Source organism: Triturus cristatus, chromosome 4_2, assembly GCF_964204655.1.
Source record: "Triturus cristatus chromosome 4_2, aTriCri1.1, whole genome shotgun sequence".
Taxonomy (NCBI): domain Eukaryota; kingdom Metazoa; phylum Chordata; class Amphibia; order Caudata; family Salamandridae; genus Triturus; species Triturus cristatus.
The window spans coordinates 154704904-154725873 of record NC_140586.1 but is presented as its reverse complement, the minus strand read 5'-3'; the positions used below and the strand labels follow the sequence as shown (position 1 = coordinate 154725873).

General features: G+C 44.5%; 1 protein-coding gene across 1 annotated transcript in view; it reads right to left on the bottom strand.

Annotated features, from left to right (window-relative positions):
* Positions 1-4789: 4789 nt before the first annotated feature.
* The window catches only part of GPD1 (glycerol-3-phosphate dehydrogenase 1), a 97395-nt gene continuing 81214 nt past the window's right edge, over positions 4790-20970 (bottom strand). The window contains exons 3-8 of the mRNA XM_085600880.1: positions 19767-19907; positions 18426-18564; positions 18060-18172; positions 9366-9599; positions 6986-7092; positions 4790-5676 (exon numbers count right to left, since the gene is read on the bottom strand). Of these exons, the coding sequence (XP_085457006.1) occupies positions 5580-5676; positions 6986-7092; positions 9366-9599; positions 18060-18172; positions 18426-18564; positions 19767-19907 (831 nt within the window). The 3' untranslated portion in view covers positions 4790-5579. The remainder of the gene's footprint in view (positions 5677-6985; positions 7093-9365; positions 9600-18059; positions 18173-18425; positions 18565-19766; positions 19908-20970) is intronic.

The following is a 20970-nucleotide window of genomic DNA, read 5'->3' as shown; positions in this document are numbered from 1 at the left end:
GTGCATCTGCGATCACATCCCAGTGGTAAAGCATTCTGCTCTGTGTTCAGTTTTCAGGGCTGATGCATGATTGGTGGCCCTTAAAAAAGCACAGGCCTACCTTGGAAGAGAGCAGAAGGAATCATTCAGGGTTGTGTTGCACATATAGAAATAAGAACTTGGTATTTCACATAAGGTCTGACAGATGACGCTATGTTGCCTGTCCGTATAGTGTTTTATGTCACACAAAGGAAACGTCATAAATGTTGACCCCCCTCGGGCTCCGTGAGGCCTTTGTTTTACAAATAGAACATTCCGCCCATAGAGGGCAGATTGTTCCTAATAGCCTTAGAGCCCTCCATAGCGGGCTTTAACCGGCCATTAAAGGCCAGCTCCAGTGTTAAAGGCCCTCACCTTCCACTCGGGCCTTTAACGCTGGAGCGGGCCTTTAATGGTCAGTAGAACCCACTACGTTGGGCTCTAAGGCTATAATAGAACATTGGAATGTTGAGAGCTGCATTGAAGACAATGGAGCAGCAGCGGCCTATATGAACTGGTATAGGCCCGCGGCTCCCAACATTTCAAAGTTCTAATAAACAGCCTCTGCCTTTCTCTTTCCTTGCCTCTCCAAAATACATGAGTGGGCAGGAAAAAGCGAAAGGCAGAGGCCGTGCAGCAGGACACACCAGAGACTCCCCCTTCCCTAGCTCAGTCTCACCGGAGCATCGCAAGGAGGGAGGGGGAATGCTGCTCAGCTCCTAGGTCTCCCTGGTTTGGCTGAACTACAAAAAGCAGTTTAGCCAAGCTGGGGAGAACCAGAGGCTGACTTCAGCCCCTTTTCACGGCTCTTGCTGTGAATGGTCAAAAGCTAACAGCTGTGGCCGTGCGCGCGCTGTTAGCTGTAGAACATTCACACCAACAGCTGTGAACAAAGGCTTCGGAGCGGAGGGCTCCGTGAGGCCTTTGTTTTACTAATTAGAACATTCTGCCCTGATGGGGTGGAATGTTCTAATAGCTTTATAGCCCGCCGAGCTTGGCAATACTGGCCATTAAAGGTCGCCCCTTTGTTGAAGGCCCTCACCTTCCACTCGTGCCTTTAACGCAGGAGCGGGCCTTTATTGGCCAGTATAGCCCGCTACAGTGGGCTATATTATATATTTATATATAAAAACAATCCACAAACTCTCTTTCTCTGTTTTACTTAAAATTAGAGGATTAAAAATGTTTAAAAAAATTAACTTTCCTACAAAGTTAACACCTGCTTAGTGAGGGTCTTAAAACTTACCTCCAATGTCTCCATTCAAAGCCTGCGAAGCAACAGTAACATACCCCACATAACATTACGGCATGGGGCTGGTTCCAGGTGTCTTCTGGATGCAAGACAGGCAGGATATTTGACTAGTTCCTCTTCCTTTCTTTAACTTGTTTTTAATTATTTGCTCCTTGAACAGACGTGCTGTACACGACAATGCGTGGAACATACCACGTGCAGTGGGATAGCTACATAGAGGTAACTGATGTTAAAACAAAGCGGCTGAATGAAAGCACTACTGCTATTGTGTTGTATCAGGAACTGAAAGTTCTTTGATCCACAGCGTGTCACAATAGCCATCGATGAAAAGGGATTGTTAAGAAAAGGTCCTGAAGCCCAGGGAAAGCACCTTCCACAACAAGGGAAGATATATCGAATCATCCTCAGCCCAAAAAAGTATGACGAGTTATTGCCACACCACAGCCACTACAGACAGCCAGATTTTGCCACTGCAACTCAAACATGGTTTGTGAGCACTTGCAATCCTAGCCCTGTCCGTAGCTGCCACCACCCCAACCCAAGTAAGGTCGGCCCTACTGCAACATCCCAACCAAAGGTGAATACGGCAGTTCCCAATACAAAACCCCAAAGCAAGGAGTGAGATCTCATGGCTCGAACCCTCAAAGCAGGGCCTGCTACCTCCAGTCAATCAAGCAGGGATTGTCAGTTCCCATCGCACAAACACAAACGACTTTCTACACCCACCAAACAAACCAGGGACTGCCACCTCTCCGAACCCCAGCAGGAACTATCAGCTCTCACCAACAAAAGAGCGACTGCAGTTCCCACCATCACAGCCTCCTGCATGGATTACCACCCCATGAAGGGCCAGCCCTCAGCAACCCACACTCAAGTAACCCGGCTACATGTTCCAGCTCTCAACACCACTCTTATGTTCACCATCTGATAAGGAAACCTAAGCTTGCTGAAGAACGCCAAGGGTCAGAGGCCTATCTGTCGAAGCAACTAGATAAGATGAGCTCAAGTGGTGAAAGGTCTTGTGGACCATTAACGCGGCCCTAATCTGCACTCCAGCCTGCTCTACGCGGCCATGAGCACAACACCTTGGATCCTTCCCTTGCTGCTGCAGAGGTGGACACATCTGGGGTTGGGTATGTTTTCCGCTGTTTACCCCCACTGGATAACGTTATCTGTTGGCATGTAAGTCCAATACACATTCACTTAATTGTTGGCTGTTATGCTGACATCTCCCCCGCCCACTGCTTGGTTTATCATACCCTGCTCCCTCTTACATCAGACAGACCTAAGATTACCAGATAATTCCAGGTCATCGGGTACGCCACGCCCCCAGCCCTAGCCGTTCGTTTAACAACCTGATGCTTTCTGCTGGGACTTGCAGAGTTTATCGAACTCTATTTAACAAATCAGCTAAAATTCTATGTTACAATGGTTCGTTGATGGTAAAAGCTGCACAGGGAAATAGTGTCCTCAAAGACACCTAGGTGTGTAGTAGCCTTACATGTATCACTCAAAAGGGAATAGTGCTTTAGACATATAAAACTACACTTAAGTCCATATGCACTTAAACTTGCCTTTCTAACGATATACTAGTTGAATATGCAGAAGAGTCTCAATTTTAAACCTTGTGCAAACTCTTCCTCTTGTGAATTCAAGCTGTGCCCCAAGACAAAAAGCAGTGTGGTGGAGGAGAGGTATTTTCCCGATGGAAGGAGCCACCACAGCTAGTCTGTGGCCCGGCTCAAAAGCTGCGTCTACATGGACCGAGTCTCTGGCATCTTCCGAAGAAAAGAATCTTCCAGCTCCCTGGGCCTACTCGAGACTCATGCTAGAAGCTGTCACCTGCACCAGGGTGCCCCATTCATTACCTAGCACTGGTGGAACCCCACCACGCAAGCCCCCCTAGATTCGGTCAACTTTACCAACCCTTTCAGAAGGAAACCAGAGACTGCACTCTTCCCTCTTACTCAAATCTATGTTTCCTCTCCCTGCCAGAAGCAGAGGACCGTACGGCCATCCCTAAACATGCACCATGGCGTATGCTTAGTCTCTGAACCGTCTTCCCAAAGCCTTCCTCAAGTACTGGTGACTGCACCCCTCTATGTCAATACATCGCCTGGCCCTGTCAGATTCCCTTCATGACATTGACAAGCCTAACCCCACCACAAATCCATGGGTACGAGGAGCTGGTCACTGCACTACTCCACACTGAAATGGATTTCAACCTGAAAGCACCGCCTCAACATCTACCTACTCACGAATCGCCTGCCGCCGCCCTCCAGAGCTTCGGCACTTCAACCAGCTAGAACTAGGGCCCACCTGTGCAGTGTTAGAGCCTGTTGGTTAGGCTTGAAGGGAAGATGGAACTACAGACACCAATAAGCCCTCTTACCGTCTTCGTACCCGAGGATCAGACGAGATAGGGAGTGTGTCAAAGGTGGCACTTGTATTGAACAACAGGAGCAAAAACCCATAAACCACGTTGAGATTTGGGTGAGTATGTGGAATAAGCAACAATTTCTCAACTGGTATCATTAGAGAAGACTGTTAGGCAGGCATGTGCAAGACATTACATGAAAGAAGGGGAGACTCTCAGTAGGTTTTTTGAAAAATGTGCACATGGCATCATATATTTAGCAACAAGTTGTGATAAGTTGTGATTCGTTCAGCTACGGGCGGCGTCTGAATTGGCCGTATCCCGCACACGACCGTGGCGGGATACGACTGATTCAGACGCCGCCCGTAGCTGAACGAAGTTCTATTCACTAGACTTTCATCCATCTACTCTCGATCCTCGCCGATGTCCTCCCGGACGCGGCTTCTCCTCTCCATGAATTTCTAGACCTCAGAAGGAATAATTGCCAATTCATACTCTGATTCCCTGGCTACGCCGATGCAAAGACCGACACGGCTTTCTGCGCCCTTCCAGCACCGCCTTCACTATGTCAACCCGGACCTGAAGATGATCCAAAGTCACTGGTTCGAAACGCCGTCGACCTGTCAGCGCAATTGATGGCGCTTACTTCATGTGGTTCTCTAAATAACTGTTTATTGATTACCAAAGATTGCGAACTTTTGATCAGAACCACTGATTTCATTGTATATATTTTCACTTTATTTCACCTTGCGCCGTTCCTTGCTGATTTCACATTGTCACTTGCGTCGCCACACCGTTGTGTCACGAACACACTTGAGCACCAAGTACAATTCGGGTTGTTCACACAAATTTGTTTTGCCTGCAGTGCTGCCACAACTGTAATTTTCTCCTTTTATTTTTATCTTGTCTTTCCTTATCACAACTTGTTGCTAAATGTATGATGCCATGTGCACATTTTTCAAAAAACCTACTGAGAGTCTCATGTAATGTCTTGCACATGCCTGCCTAACTGTCTTCTCTAACTATACCAGATGAGAAATTGTTGCTTATTCCTCAAAGGTGGCACTGCATTGCAAAACTGCCATAAAGAAATAGTTCTCAACCAGCACCTTCCAAAGTCCAGACACTTGACAGATGATCACCCTCGGCTGCTTCAGGGCAGCTCACTTCAGACCTTTAATGCCACAGTTTATTAAACGCAAACATTACATTAGTGAAGGAGAACAACACCACTGTCTTGAGCCATTCTTTATGCTCAGTGTTACCAACACCATAAGAGCAGCAGCACTTCCTGAACCGCCCTCCTGTCCCAGGGTGCCATCTTCACTGGCTTGTAGAAGAGAAGGAAAGCAAGTTAAGAAAAATGAACTAGTTGGGCACAGAATTGCACGATTTTGCACCAGAGATACTCAAGAGGAAGTCGAGAGATGACCTTGGTGCTCAAATGGAGACAGTCAGGCCCAAGAGACAGACACAAATGTATATGAGAACTCTTGGTACCCATATATATTTAGAGAGTCCCCCAGGGAAGTAACTCCGCACAGCCAAACAGCATTGCTCCCATGAGGTGCACTTTGTCAGGTGTACGAACTTGGACAGAGAGGCCAGTCAATCGGGTTGCGAAGCATGTGCTCCAGCCACTGTGGGGCTGAGATATGATTGAGAGACCAGTGAGCTGATGATCCACTCACTTATAAGCCAATAAGTAGCTGCCAGAGGGCATTTAAATGTGCAAGAGAAAACAGGGCCTCTAGCAGAGGCAGGTGGACTAACGTTAGCAACCCTCAGAAGTGGGCATCTCTGGAAAGTGGCGACCCTAACCTTTACCAAGAGGGCCAGGCCGAAGGCTTTGGGCTAGGACGAGTAGAGTTCCCCTCTTTGCAAGCCATTTTGCTTTTGTCCATGAGTGCACCTTGCGGGTCCACTCTTCATCTATATGTGCTCTGGATGGTTCTGGAGGCACTTGATGAACTCTGTGACCGGTCGGCCCTCGTAGCAAATCTGGTGCACGGCGGTGAAGAGCGGGAATCTGCAGATGAACAAAGAGAGAAGTTGACATGAGCATTGGTAGATGTGCTGATCAGGGATCACATTCGTGCATGGCCTGGAGTCCTCTTCCGTAAGCGTAGGGACTTTACGGGCACCCAACAAGGCGAGCCTCATTGTCACTGCATACGTAAGTAAGAAAGCATGAAATTTAGCTGTAGGACATGCACGTAAGCCACGCCCTCCCACTTGCACACTGTGGGTGCGGATTGTTTTCAAGTCTGCCCTACTATCACGTCTTAGCTGTATGCGCCTGCATGTGTCTAATGAAAGTGTAAAATGTCACCACCCAATACATCCTGTGCATTGGTTAGGTATATGGTCTTGGATATAAAGTGTGCATAGAGAAGCCATGTGCTCTCACATGTGGATTCTACCTGGGCAAATTATGTGCCCTAAAAAACATAGTGCGCATGCGCAGGCAATGCGACTATCAAACTACAAAAGCAAGGTAGGTCTCTTCACAGAGTGCAACATTTGCAACCTATACGCTTTCATTTGCAGCCAACATACCTACAGTGTACCTACATGCCCAATGCACATGTGCACGCGGTGTGCCTTCACATGTAGGCTGAATAGTTACGAACTCCACACCCTCACACCAAGCCTGTACACGTGCAACCCAGCTGGCTCAGAAATGCAGCATGAGAATGTCTAAGCTCTGTAATTTGAAACATTAACGACTTGGGTTGCTACCTGATTGATTACAAATACCAGCCTTGTCATTAATACATTAAAGTCAGTTTAAAAATGGGGAAAATTAGCAAAAGTCTATCTAGGTCCCAGCCCACTGCATGTCTAAATCCTACAATCAGTGTGTGACTCCCCACCGCGTGTGCACAATGCCTGTAATAAGCATTTGACCGAATATGGTGTACACAAAGACTGGAGTTTCTGAGTGACAGCAAAGCCATTAATGAGTGTTTGACAACAATGTGTGCCTGCAACGAATGTGTGACTAAACACTATTTGCAAAGCCTGCAATGGGAGTATGTACACAATGCATGCATTGAGACTGTGGCCACACTGTACAAAGCCTGCAGTCAGTATGTGACTTCACAATGTGTGCACAAAGCTTACAATAAACGTTTGCCTACAATGTGTACACAAAGCCTGCAATGATCCTGTGAGTGAACACCCTGTGCACAGAAAGGGCTTCAGAGTTATCTGATAAAACAGTGTGAACACCAATAGCCGAACAGACAGTGAGTACCCAGGCAGCTAACAGGGGGCATAGAGAATGTGTGGTAGGGTGGCTGTGGGCAGGAAGGCGCAGGAAGACGAACACTCACTTGTCCACCAGGTTTTTGGCCTTCAGGATGTGGTTGAGCTCGGCCGATGTCTGCGGTCCCTGCAGCTTCTGCCCGTTCAGCATCTCCCGCTCTAGCTCCTCGATGGACTAGGGAGCACATGATGAGGTTACTCGTGAGCATACGATCATCAGTGGGCATACCACACAACACTACTGCTATAAACATTACTTCTCCCTTATCACAAAATGCATACCGGCCTCTTTGCCACAAAAAAAGGAAGATGTAGATGACCAAGCAATTATATAGGGCCCGGGGGGGGTGGAGGGGAAGATGTAGCGACAGGTGACCCAGGGAGGCAGAGTAGGACCAATCACATGCAGACAACACACAAACAAAGGCACCAATCACAAGGCATATGCTGACAGCCAATAAGGGCAAACAGATTAAGTCTCTGGTAGACAGGCAGACACCTTGGTAGAGCACAGAAAAACAGCCCCGGCGGAACAGTCACCAAATCAGGCAGCCAGAGATAAGAAGGCACAAAGAGTCAAAGTCATTCTCGATTATATATATATATATATATATATATATATATATATATATATATATATATATATATATATATATTCACTGAAAAAACCATAGGTTTCACACACGTTATAGTTAGGAATTAGCATTTAAAAAACCTTGCAAATTCACTTAAAAAACCATAGGTTACAAACATGTTATAGTTAGCTGTACATTTCACTCGTAAAAAACCAATGAAATTCCACGTTATAGTTAGATCAGGTAACTATAACTTGCGCGCCCACAATAAACTGCTGATGACGTCACATATTACATCACTCATGACATGGTCAGTGACATCACTCATCACATCAATGATGACATCTGAAATGACACATTGTGGATTGCGGTCGCGCAAGTTATAGTTACCTGATCTAACTATAACGTGGAATTTCATTGGTTTTTTACCATGTGTCATTTCAGATGTCATCATTGATGTGATGAGTGATGTCACTGACCATGTCATGAGTGATGTAATATGTGACGTCATCAGCAGTTTATTGTGGGCGCGCAAGTTATAGTTACCTGATCTAACTATAACGTGGAATTTCATTGGTTTTTTACGAGTGAAATGTACAGCTAACTATAACATGTTTGTAACCTATGGTTTTTTAAGTGAATTTGCAAGGTTTTTTAAGTGCTAATTCCTAACTATAACGTGTGTGAAACCTATGGTTTTTTCAGTGAATTTGTACGTTTTTTTAAATGCTAAGTTATGTATTTATTTTTTATTTTTTTTTCTGGTTTTTCACCGTGCGCACACCCTGCGCAGTTCATACCGTGCGCGCCTCGCCTTTTTTTACACAGTAACAATTTTTTTTTTCCCCTTGCGGGTCCTTCAATTTATTTAATAAATGTGATTGTTATTTCGTTTTTTTTTTGTTTTTTTTTTGCCGTGCGCGTACTGTAAGCTTACCGTACGCGCACTCCGCGATTTTTTACATTATTAAATGTATTTTTCGTACTTTTTGGTCCTTCGTGGACCCTCTGACAAACGCTAGGGGGTCTGCAACTCTCTCCGTTGCCCCCTTTTCACGTTATCCACCTTTGTTTTTCAGTGCGAGAGACAGAAAATGGCGGCCGACACTTTCTGATTTCGACCGATTCGAATGTTTACAGTCATGTAACCACCAATCAGAATTGAGCTCGCGCACGGCACGGCATCGTACGCGTACGGTAAGCTTACCGTAAGTGCACGGAGCGCGCTTACAGATATATATATTGATTTAAATGCTATTTTCTCAGGACCTACTGAACAGACTTACACCAGACCTGCAAAAGGCACATCTCTGACCTGAGGACTACCTCTCTGCCAAATTTCAAGTAATTCTGTTCAGCCGTTCGGGCTGTAGCTCGGACTAAAGGTCCTATGGGAAAATGCATGGGGAAAACGCGTTTTGGGACCCCCCTTTTTTCTCAGCCCCCGCTTGACGAATCCCCCCGAGACTTTCAGGGTAGGAGCGGAGCGCCCCACCTATTTTGAAAATTTTGCGAGGATTCGTCAACCGGCGCCAAAGTTATTCCAAATAGAATGTTGCGGATTTCCTATGGAAACACGGTCCTAACTATAACTATCTACTGGCGACCGCCAGTAGATAATATATATATATATATATATATATATATATATATACACACTCTCTCACAGTCAGGTACAATTAGATGCACACAGATACACAATCACACATTTAAAAGCAGACAGATGGGCATAAGTACAGAGTCATACGGGTGAGTACTAAGAGACAGGATATAGAGGTACAGCTATCCTTACACACAGGAACATATTGACAGAGACTGATACACGCATGCCTTCTCCAGCAATTATGTGTATAACACAGTGTTCACTGCTCACTTTTCCTGTTTTGGCAAACGCCTCAGCTACTTTACGGTTCCTGCCGCCATAGCACGTGGTAATGAGATCGGCCACTCCGCAGCTCTCCAGGAACGTGGCGGACGTGACGGGGCCCTTGCAGAAGAGCTTGGCAAAGGCGATCATCTCCATCAGGCCAAGCCGAATAACTGCTGCCTTGGTGTTGTCACCAAACCCCAGCCCGTCACAGAAACCGGCACCCACAGCAACAATGTTCTACAGAGGGGAAGATGGAAGACTCAAATGACATGACACATACATGTAGAAGAAACTAGATCGAATGCAAGGGTTATTCATATGTGCAGAATCATGACATGTAAGGAAATCGCAGAGAATTCATGTGACATTTATAAGTACTGGCTATTACGCTTATGGTCAATTTTACAAACTGGGTTCAACACAATCATACATGACCTGCCACCCCCCCCCCAAATTCACAGCATCTTATTTCTGAGGTGTGGCCACCGTGAGTGTTGGTGGCATCGAATGGTCCATGTAACATTCATAGGGTGTCATGAGATTTCTTCTGTTCTCCACAACCAGCCAGTTTCAATCCATTTACTGCATTTGTAACCCAATCATGGCATTCCTTCCTTTGCCCTCTAGTCTTCGTTATGCTGTCCCTCTGTATCTCTAGCCACAGCACAAACTGTATCCCGCTTCAACAACCATCAACCTTGTGGTGTTCGGTTCACTCCTTGAGCCCTGGTGTGAGGTCCTACTCGACTCCCCAGAGTGTGCTGTAAGCTGGTGGATGATACAAATGGATACAGTGAGGATGCATCAAGATACTACGTGGTGCATTAGCCACACTGGTATTGGAGCTGTTAAAACGCACACCGCAGTAACTACTTTATCTGTCTCTGTCCAAGTGGATCTCAGAGGATAATTTTAGGTTCTACCCGTTTTTTTAATTTCAGTTTTATCTTTAATTAAATGTCAGTGGGTCATGCCCACGAGAGACTAAATCCATCAGCACTTTATTGTTAATTAAAGGTTATTGTGGTGTAGAAAGGCAGTTTCAGAAGACAGGTACAATTTTTCTGCCATTGGCTGTCCCAAATAAACATAAGCAGCTTCACAGAAAAAAACAGACGAGTTAAAACAACAGTGTTCGTACTGCCATTGGTATGGCCTTGCAGTGCCAGTCTGATTCACTAACTTTTCCTTCTGATTTCGAGGTTTCCATTGCAGACTTTGGGTTGTGATGGTTAGCGAGCAGCATATCAATATTCGATTGACTGTTGTCGGCCTAACTTTCTACGGTAATAAAATGTGTTACGACGGCTAACTTTCGGAATAAATATGGACATAGAGTGTTTGCTGGAGGGATATATTCAATTAATGACTTACTTGCATTACTCCATGCCTTCAACACAACTGGTCTGAAAATTGGTATTTAAATTCATCACAATTTAATTCTAATTTTATTCTTCTGTTTTTTAAACATCGAAAAGTAAGGTTAAAATATTTCACGTTATATATTAACCAAGTCCTTGTTAATTATTTTTTAGAAAAGTTCCTTCATTTGGTGTTTTTGTCATTCGCGTTTCAAACTGGTTTTGATGAAGGAAAGTTGCTTCTTTTCATTTTTAGGTCTCGTTTAAAACAGAGCATGCACTGTCTGCTGCAATACATTGTTAGCTTATAGTGGGCTTAGAGCCTGCCCATTGCTTACCATTGGTTGGCTTCACTGTCACTCTGCGATTTGCTTGGTTCTTCTTCGTTAGCATTCGTGAGCTTTCCTTCCTCTTTTGTGTTATTCCCTCACCTGAAGCATAGATGCATTACTGTATCCTTTACCTGCTTGCTTCTTCAGGTGATGCTTTTTTCTTTGCGTTTAAGCAGTCTACATGAGTGCAGGTTTTTCAGCTCTGACCGTGTGCTTCTGTCTTTTGCTCCATATTCGTGTCACCCATGTGCTTCTCTCCCACTCCTCACGTAGTCTTCTCGCCCATGTGCTTTCCTTTCTCCCTGCCAGCTACATGTTGCTGTATTTCATTTGATCCCCCCGTGTGTTGCTCCTCCCCCACCTGAGCCCTTAGTTTTGCTTATCCCCCCACCTATGCCTTGGTTTTGCTTCCAGCCCTCACCCAGTGTTGTTCACCCATAATTTTGCTTTTGCATGTTGTTTTCCTTTTCAGTTAGCGATCCAACTCTGGTAACATCATAAAAGTCAGCGTTCAGAATAAAGATAGGCTTGCCTGACGGGATATCTTAATTAATTTTTCGCCTGTAAACAAAGGCAGGCAGATTTAATGATCCAGCAAGAAATTGTATGCTGGACACAGTGCAAACTCAATTATCGCCTGTTTGTAAATACAAGTCAGCACTGGCAGCTGGTCATACAAAAGACTGTCATGGAAACAGCACTACTTTCGTGAGTGCTAAAACCCTACACTTCTGTCTGCTAGCCCTTCATTTGCTAAAATCAGTGTTCGCTGCACAGATCAGTCATCTCTTGATTTTTGTATCCAGGCAGGGACATGAGAGAAAATAACCAGACTAGGCTGTGAGGGGGCATTAGATTGTATCTCACCTTCTACCAAAAAAGATGCATGAGAGATTGAATACTAGTGGTAAAAAACAACTTCTTTGATTCTGGACTGAGCAAAAAGACAGTAGTTAAGTGGTGAATTCCTTATATTCAGTCTTCAACTCACTGTATCTGTTTGTGTCATTGAGATTACAGTAGACACTATAGACCTTTTCTTAAACTTAAGATTTGTTCTATGAATATAGGGGGCCTAAATGATTGGAAAAAAAGAGGAAGATTAGAGGAATTTGTTAAATTTACTCATACAGATATCATATGTATCCAGGAGACCCATCTGCCATGGGGGAAAAGGCATTGGTTAAACATAAAGGGATTCGAGACTTTACACTGCTCCTCCCAAACTTCTACCATTAGGGGGGTTGCTATCATTGGTAAGATCGGTTTGGGGGGAGCTAAACGATTCAAGGCTGACACCATGGGGCGCTGGGCATTATGCGAAATGAATTCTGGTATTACTATCTGTAGCATATATGGGGCCAATAGTGACGACCCCGATATCTTCAATCATATTGAGAAGGAGCTAGCAACCTGGCCAGTACCTATAGTGGTTTGCGGGGATTTTAATATCGCTGCAGATTTCGAAGGGGGAATAGGCTATACCGGGCGTAAACCCCGGGTGTATCGGGAAGTACGCTCAATGATGGATTCACATGGTTTGAGGGATGTTTGGGGCAGCATAGAATCAGGGAACTCAGGTTTTACATATTTTTCCCACCCCTTTAAGAAATACTCCAAGCTGGACTATTTTATGATTACCGCCACTGAGATTAGCTCAGTAGAAATCAGCAAATTACCCAAAATAATCTCAGACCATAATCCACTGTTATTAACAATAGCTTTCAATAGACCAGCTAAACCATTGAGGCCATGGACTTTTGATAAGAAGCTCTTAATTGATAGTACATATATAGCATATATGAAGAATTGGTCACAGGCCTTTTTTGATGCTAACAGATATAGTGCATCGCGAAACTCTGTCTGGGACTGCTATAAAGCTGCCTTAAGGGGAGAAACCAGCAGCTACACCTCTCGTAACTGGAAACGACTTAACTTAGAAAGAGAGCAATTACTGAATAAATTAACAGCAGCGGAGGAACAGCATAGGAAAGATATATTGGATAGAAGGTCGGACATTATAAGCTTAGAAAGAGTGAGTACTATCAAAGCTGAGATACAAAAGCAATTAGCCGAAAAAGCTGCTGCTGAATACCAAACACAGAGAAGGAATATTTATGAGACGGGGGAGCAAGCTGGGAAAGCATTGGCATTACGTATTAGACAAGCGACGTCAAAAAATATTATCCCACGCATAGCAGAGCTCAGCAGGATTTATGAGCAGCCAAAGGACATTATAGATGTCTTCAAGAGATATTATCAAATACTGTATCGGGAAGATGTGGTGAGAGTGGAGCCATTGGTTGAGTGGACAGGATCAGGGATCAAGTGGCCCATAACGATAGAGAAAATCTAGAACAACCCATCACTATGGATGAACTTTCAGATGCCTTACAAGATCTAGCAGCAGGGAAGGCCGCAGGCCCCGATGGTCTACCAATCGAGCTTTACAAAAGCTTTTTTGAAGAAACATCAATACTTTTGCTAGACCTTTTTAATGGGGTTATAAATACAGGTTTAATCCCTGAGTCATGGATGAACACCAATATAGTGGTGTTCCATAAAAAAGGTAAGCCCACGGAAAATCCGGGCTCATACAGACCCATATCCTTAATAAATGCCGATAATAAATGATATGCTAAGATCTTGGCAACCCGCCTAGGACGGATCGTTGGGTCCCTGGTCTCCCCTTGGCAGCACGGTTTTATTCCTGGTAGGGGAACCACAGATCATATCAGACGAGCTATCACGCTGTTTGATATCCATGCTGCCGGGGAAGGAGGGGTCGCAATGATCCTCCTAGATGCGGAGAAAGCTTTCGACCGCGTCAGATGGGAATTCCTGTGGAGTGTGCTCGTCGAATTGGGGTTTGGACCAAGGTTTATGAACGCTATTCAAGCCATGTATGCCACCCCAGTGAAAATTCAAATGATGGGCGAGAGTTCAGATAAGATCTTTATCACGAGGGGGACAAGGCAGGGTTGTCCATGCTCACCCATATTATTCGCACTATACATCGACCCCCTAATACGCCAAATAATCAACAACACAGTAATTAAACCAGTAGTTACGAATGGATTTCAAACAAAAATTTTGGCATATGCCGATGATCTTGCTGTCATTACTACTGATCCCGAAACAGCTATGCGAGAAGTAGTGGGTACCACGAGTAAGTTTGGCGAACAATCTGGCTATCGTCTAAATGTGGGCAAGACACAGGTACTCTGCTCCAAGAACATAAACAAGCTAGACGCCAGATTTGTTGACTCTGTGGTTTACTTGGGGATAACGATCAACGCACAGCCGGAGCTAATAATTAGAGACAACTTCATCCCTCTCATGGAATCCATGAAGGAGAATCTGAAAAGAATGGACACCCTACAACTCTCAATAATCGGTCGCGCCAATGTAATCAAAATGACTATGCTCCCCAAGGTGTTATATAAATTCCGGTCGATCCCCTTTAAAATAGAGGGGAAAATCTTTAAGGAAATAGAATCCATCTTTATGAATTTCCTGTGGCAATATGGTACGGTCAGAAGATCTTTGAAACACATATTACTACCTCAGGAAAGGGGTGGTCTGGGAATGCCAAACGTTAGATACTATCATTGGTCTTGTCTTCTTACGCAGATGGCTATCTTATTTGAACCAGTGGGAAGAAGCTCAAACCTCCCGAGAAGGCAAGACACGATCCCATCTATCTTTGAATTACTACTTGGCAGTAAGGCTACTGGTGTTCTACTAAGGAGAACTGAAAGGAAATATTATAGTAAGTCGAGACTTAAGACACTCGAAGGAATATGGGGGGTCTGGGCAGCAGCTCAGAAAGTATTTTCAATCTCCAAATATAATTACCATACCCCACTCTGGAATTCTTTCCCAATCTAAGCAATGATGGGTCCTGGAGACACTGGGCAGGAAAAGGTATCCTGACACTGGGGCAAGTTATTCTTAGGGATGAGTGTAGAACTCTGGAAGAATTAAGACTAAGGCACTCGCTTCAGGGTATACAAGATTATAAATACGCTCAGGTGGTCAGTACTATCAGATCAATAAGGCCCCGAATCGTCTTAAGGGAGAGATGTAAGTTATTGGATTATCTGAAGGTCGGCAATCCTAGAATTACCGGTGTGTACAGGCTGTTTTTGCAGGAATCCCAGGACGATATCGGTAAAACCGAGGCAGCCTGGGCTGCAAAGTTGGAGGATCCGGATATTGACCTGGATAGAGCCCTTGAAATGGATAGAAGATTCCTACGCTCCTCCAATTTAAGAGCTCAACATTTCAAAACATTATTCAATCTCTATTACACCCCCTCTAAACTTCATGATTGGGGCAAGAGGGAGAATAGCAATTGTCCCAGAAGCTGTAAAGGCCCAGCCGACATTATTCATATGTTCTACAAGTGCGAGAAACTAGAATCAATTAAAATAGAGATCGAATCATTCTGGTCAGGACTGCTGGATGCTCAGATAACCTTGTCTCCGACACTCATGATTATCGGATGTCAAAGTCAATTGAAATTAAATATTGAGACTGAAGCCCTAATTTTTATCTCTACTGCTGTACTCAGAATCTTAATCTCAGCAGCTTGGAAAGATACACAGGTCCCAACCTTTCAAATGTGGCTATCCAGATTACTGGGTATACATAATGTGGAGGCGGCTCTGTATCAACTTAAGGGAAAAAAATTAAGAGAATTGGGGTTGAAGATTTGGGCACCAGTGGCCGTTTGGCGCACTAGTAGATTGTCGTAATCTTACTGATTTTCAGAATATGGCTACGTTTATACTCTAATACTTATACCTTCATTAGCTATACCTTCTTTCTCTCTCTCTTTCTTCCTCTGATTGTGGTAGCCGGCACTATGTTTATTATACGCATCTCAATTTCAATATCAATATTTACGCCACACCATTCCATGATTTACAACCTCCAATCTCAATCAGATACTAGAAATGTAATTCGTCAACCGACCTCTACATGCCTTGTTCTTGCTTTATCCATATTTCATTGCTATTTCTGTAATTTGCTTATATCTCATTTAGTTTTCTTATTTAGTCAAAATGTATTCATATTGTATTGCTATAATGTAACATGAATTCTCAATAAAAGAAAAAAAGAAAAAAAAAGAGACTATAGACCTTTTCGCTCAAACAATATTTGACCCTCCTCTAGGGTATCCCATGTGCCATCATTTTATGAAGCATTCTGTATGCTACAGAAGGATGTGAGAAAATGTGAAGGTTTTTTTTTGCGATCACAATAGTATTTGGAAAACTTTGCTAAAGTTGCAAACAAGTTTGCTTTGCACGATTTATATTGCGAATATCTTATTTCACACTAACACAATGGTTCTGAATAAGGATAAGGTATACTTTGCATTAGTGTTCCTCTCAAGTGCAGTACCATTCCGCGTAGAAACGTTCTTCAAACACAAAACCTGCAGAGAAAACCCCTGCACAGATTTCCCAGTTTGCCTGGGGTCAACTAGAATAAAAATGATCCCACAATCTGTGGAAAATGAACTTGCTATGCACGAAAATCCTTTGCATGGGTGAAGGCAAACCGTCAACTGTTGCAAACTTTTTGAAGGCCAAAAAATGCAAACTTCACAAACCTTCATCTGTGGATTAATGACTTTGCTCAATAAATTACATTCTCCTTTCCTCTCTTGGCGTAAGCACCAAGTTTTACTATAGGCAGGAAAGTTGCAATTTATTAAATCATAGAAGTCTATTTTTAATGCTAATGGAGCACGTTCAGCTTCATGTTTTGAGAATTTTTTTTTTTTTTTTTTAAACTTCTGTTTATTGTTTTTTGATTCAAACAAAGAACATTCCAACCGACATTGCGAGCATAGAGCATCATTACAGTAGCATAGTTATTTCACCACCACTGATAGAAGTAAGATATAGCAATACATCACATTATATTGGCATCACATTATGGAGTAAATAGTTCCCACCAAATTCCATGGACTCATTTCCTTTCCCTGCCAGCCACCCTTTCCCTCCAATGCTGGCAGGGCGGCCTTTTTAAATCCAGCACTCTGTATACCTTCGGTGTGATCTGTGCCTCTCGCACCATATTGAGAGGTATAGCAGAAGGACCTTCATTCAGACCTATGAATTCCGGCCCTACACCTCGTCTCCTCCCTACGCCCCGCAACCCAGCATCGTCTCTATCACATCCGTACACATCGCCAATTAGGAGCTCGCACCACCAATCCCAGGCACTCTCTCGGGAAAAGTCTGTCCGGTTAAGGGATAAGTGTCGCTTCGGGGAGCCCGCCTGTCCTTCCCAAATGTTTTGAGAAATTTTCTTTGTACTTACACACATGACTGAGTTTCTCAACGCAACGAAAAGACTGCTGCAGTCAGAAGTAAGGTGTTAAGTAGTTGATCACTCGACCCACCACACATGCAGCACATGCACAGAAGCAGTCAGAAAGGATCCAGCACTGCTACTATTTACTGGCAGAAGAACTTCATCACTTTTATTACGAAAACTGATTGGCGAAAGCACAGGGATGTAAGCACATAGGAATGAAAAGCGATCACTAGATAGAAGTGAGATTCATGTAAGAGACATAGGGAGAAAATAAGCCTTGAAAAAGCCACAGTGGAATAAAAACGTGTCATAACGATTGTTACTCATAAACCTCTTTAAAAACCTGTTTAGAGTTTAATCCTCAATTTTGAACACAACATCAGTAGGCAAGTTTCATTTGTCTGGCAATTAATTATATCAGCACTCATGTAAGGGGCAAAATACGGTGAAACTGGCTGACTTTAAAACGAAACGAAAAAAAACATATTACTCAGTTGATACAAGGCTGAGCAGGAACATGAGAGAAACCCCTAAACACAACAAAAAATCTGAATGTACTGTATGATGTAAAAACAGAATAAAAGCAAGGCACACTCTCCATCAAGCGAAGCCCAAGGCTCATAAGCACAACCAATAATCCATATTAGAGCTCCAGTTGGCTCGCTCACCTTCAGGGCGCCACATATTTCTACAGTGTCTGCCTCCTCCACTACAGTTATCCGAAAGTTCAGAGTTTGCAGCAGCTCTTTCAGGATTTTCCCATGTTCTTTGTTCTTAGAACCTGACAAAGCAAACAAAAAAGCTGCTCACGCTGCAAAAGGCCAAGCTGACGGCACCAGCCCCATTCTAAGCTGTCATTCATGTACACCAGCCCAAGTGGAATTCCCATACCCAACCACTCGTGTCATTTCCATTACTGTTTATGCCCTTCGGTTGCAACCACTGACCAAGTTTCTCCCCCCTCTGTATCCCTATGACCCTCATGTCAGTCCATAAGCACTCTTCTGGGATCATCGGGCCACCCTGCTTCTTACCAATTGTCGTTTCACAGAATTTCTCGTCTGCCACCTCGTTTGCGATGTTTGCACCCATCAAAACACTCATCTCTATGCCTAGTCGCTCACGAATGATGTCGGAGATCAGCTTCAAGCCTTCTGGACCCTCGTCCACCCCCTGGAAGAAAAGCCCTGCCATGGATTAATATACTACTAACGCCAACATATCCTTCATGCAAGAGCACAAAGCAACACCAAAGCATGCCTGCCTTTCAGATCACACAATAGGGAACAATTCTGACTGCCACACACAGGCGGACAGCATTGAAAGGAGAGTGGCCTGCCCATCTCTGTGTGAAGTATCTGCTTAATCAGGAACTGTGGTCAGTAGGCTTGGAGTAAGACAGCTTTTAGCACTGCTCCAAGCGATCGGCTGATCGGTGCCACATGCGCTACAAGCACAATTTAAATTCCCACCAACCCGAAGAACCTAACTCCAGGAGTACTCGAGCACCAGTCTGGCACACCTTCTGCTCCTATTCAAACCTCTTGACACCTATATCTAAACACAGTACAGCCTTGATGGGCCAGGCCTTCCCACTGAATCAACAGATCAAGAAAGAATCAAATTCTTGGCGGTGGAGGAGTGTGGAATGAGCAAGTAGCCAGCTTAGTGCACCCCAAGTTATAGAAATACTGGGCGAGTGATCTGCCTATTGTAATGGTGAAAACCTCCATGGAATGTCTAGGGAGAAAGCATCAAGCCCTCTTGACTCACTCCTCCATCTCTAACACCCACTGACAATGACTGCCCAGCACTAAGGAGCACTGTAACTTCACCCGGTGACCCACTTAAAAAAGCAGATATTCTATTCTTACGGAATGTCAATGTTAAATCGAGGTAAATGTACTTACTCAAAGGTGTCGCTGTAAAACGAGAGTTAGGTTAGTACGACCAGAGGCTCATTATGTCCCTTCGGTAACGTAGGCTGTCAGTTACATGGTCAAACAATAATATCTCATCTATAAAGCTCAAAACCCTCTGACTCCTGCTTCTAAGGCACCCTGTGACATGCATGATGCATTTAAAGTGGGAGTCCTTTGTTTCTTTTGTGGCCTCCAGGCACCTTTCTTCTTCAGTAAACTCAACAATGGGGAACAGACTCAATTACCCAGTGATTAGTCTCTATCCAGTCCCTCTTGCACTCTTCACTGGGGGAAAGACATGATCAACTCTTACTATATGGCCAGGTTATCCATACCATCCACCCTTATTTTAACTGAGTCGCATCCAGAGCTCTTATAGGGCAGTAGTCACCCATGCGACCGGACAGCAGGTGCCATTGCGCAATCTCTTCAAAGTTGCCCCGCGGCCTCTACCTTAATGAGTGAAACGCCTATGCAGTCCTTCTTCACATGGGCCTTCAGCTGGTCACACAGTTTGCCGATGAATTGATGCGGCACGACAAACACCAGAATATCTGCACCAGCTGCGGCCTCCAGCAGATCAGGAACTGCCATCTGAAAAAAAGGAAATAAATAGAAAACCCATATAAGGGGCTGTGATTGCAAGAACAGAGAGGAAGAGGCCATGTGAAGAGGGGGGATCGCAGAGGATGATGTGACCCTCCATATGAACAGGTATCCTCTCCAAGATTCACACAGGTAATAGGCAAACTCAGCAGTGAGGCATTCACACACCCTCACTAAAGCCCACTACAGGCCCGGCTCCAGGAATTTTTATTTGGTTGGGCCAAGGGTGCATTCGGGTGGGCCACTGTTGGCCTGATTTATCGCTTATATATCTAGCCAGGCCTGCTTCTGGGCCCTCCTTTATCTCTCCTTAGTCTTACAAGGCCCAGTAAAACGCACTCTTTTCCAAGTCTCTTTCTATATGTTATCACTCTCAAAAAGTGTTTTTTTCCATGTAATGTCCCTTTGATGGGAAGAGGAGGTTTCTTAGGTGGGAGTATCAGGCAAGTGACACTACTCGGGCTCCCTCTGTGCGAGCCTTCAGGGAGAAACCCTCTTCATTACTATCTCCACCTGACCCCTGATTCTGTAGCGCGCTCCCTTACAGGCTTGATTATCCACATTTCTACCACCCCTCTCCATTGCACCTTATCTCACAGCTGACCTTGGGCCCCAGCCCAATATCAGCCACCATTCAGTTCCTCTTCCATTATTCCCAGTAGAAAACAATAGTAAAATCACCTTCAAACTTAAAACACTGAATATAGCAGTGAATGTAATTAGCACACACTTTAAAGTATGCTCCCCGTTGTCCTAATCACCTGACTGTTAATTAAATAAACGAAAACAGAAAGGCCATGACAGGGCCAGCTTTAGTACTGGTGTGGAAGTCTTTTTTGGCGCCTCACCAATGACCTCTTTCTCCGTAGATAACTTAACTACCACCCTCCAACATTGCCCTTCATCTCTCCGTAGCCCCTCCCCCTCATGGCCTCCTCCTTAAGACTCCCTAACTACCACCCTCCACTAGTGCCCCTCATCTCTCCGTAGCTCCCCCCACCCCATGACCTCCTCCTCAGATTCCCTCACTGCCACCCTCCACTAGTGCCCT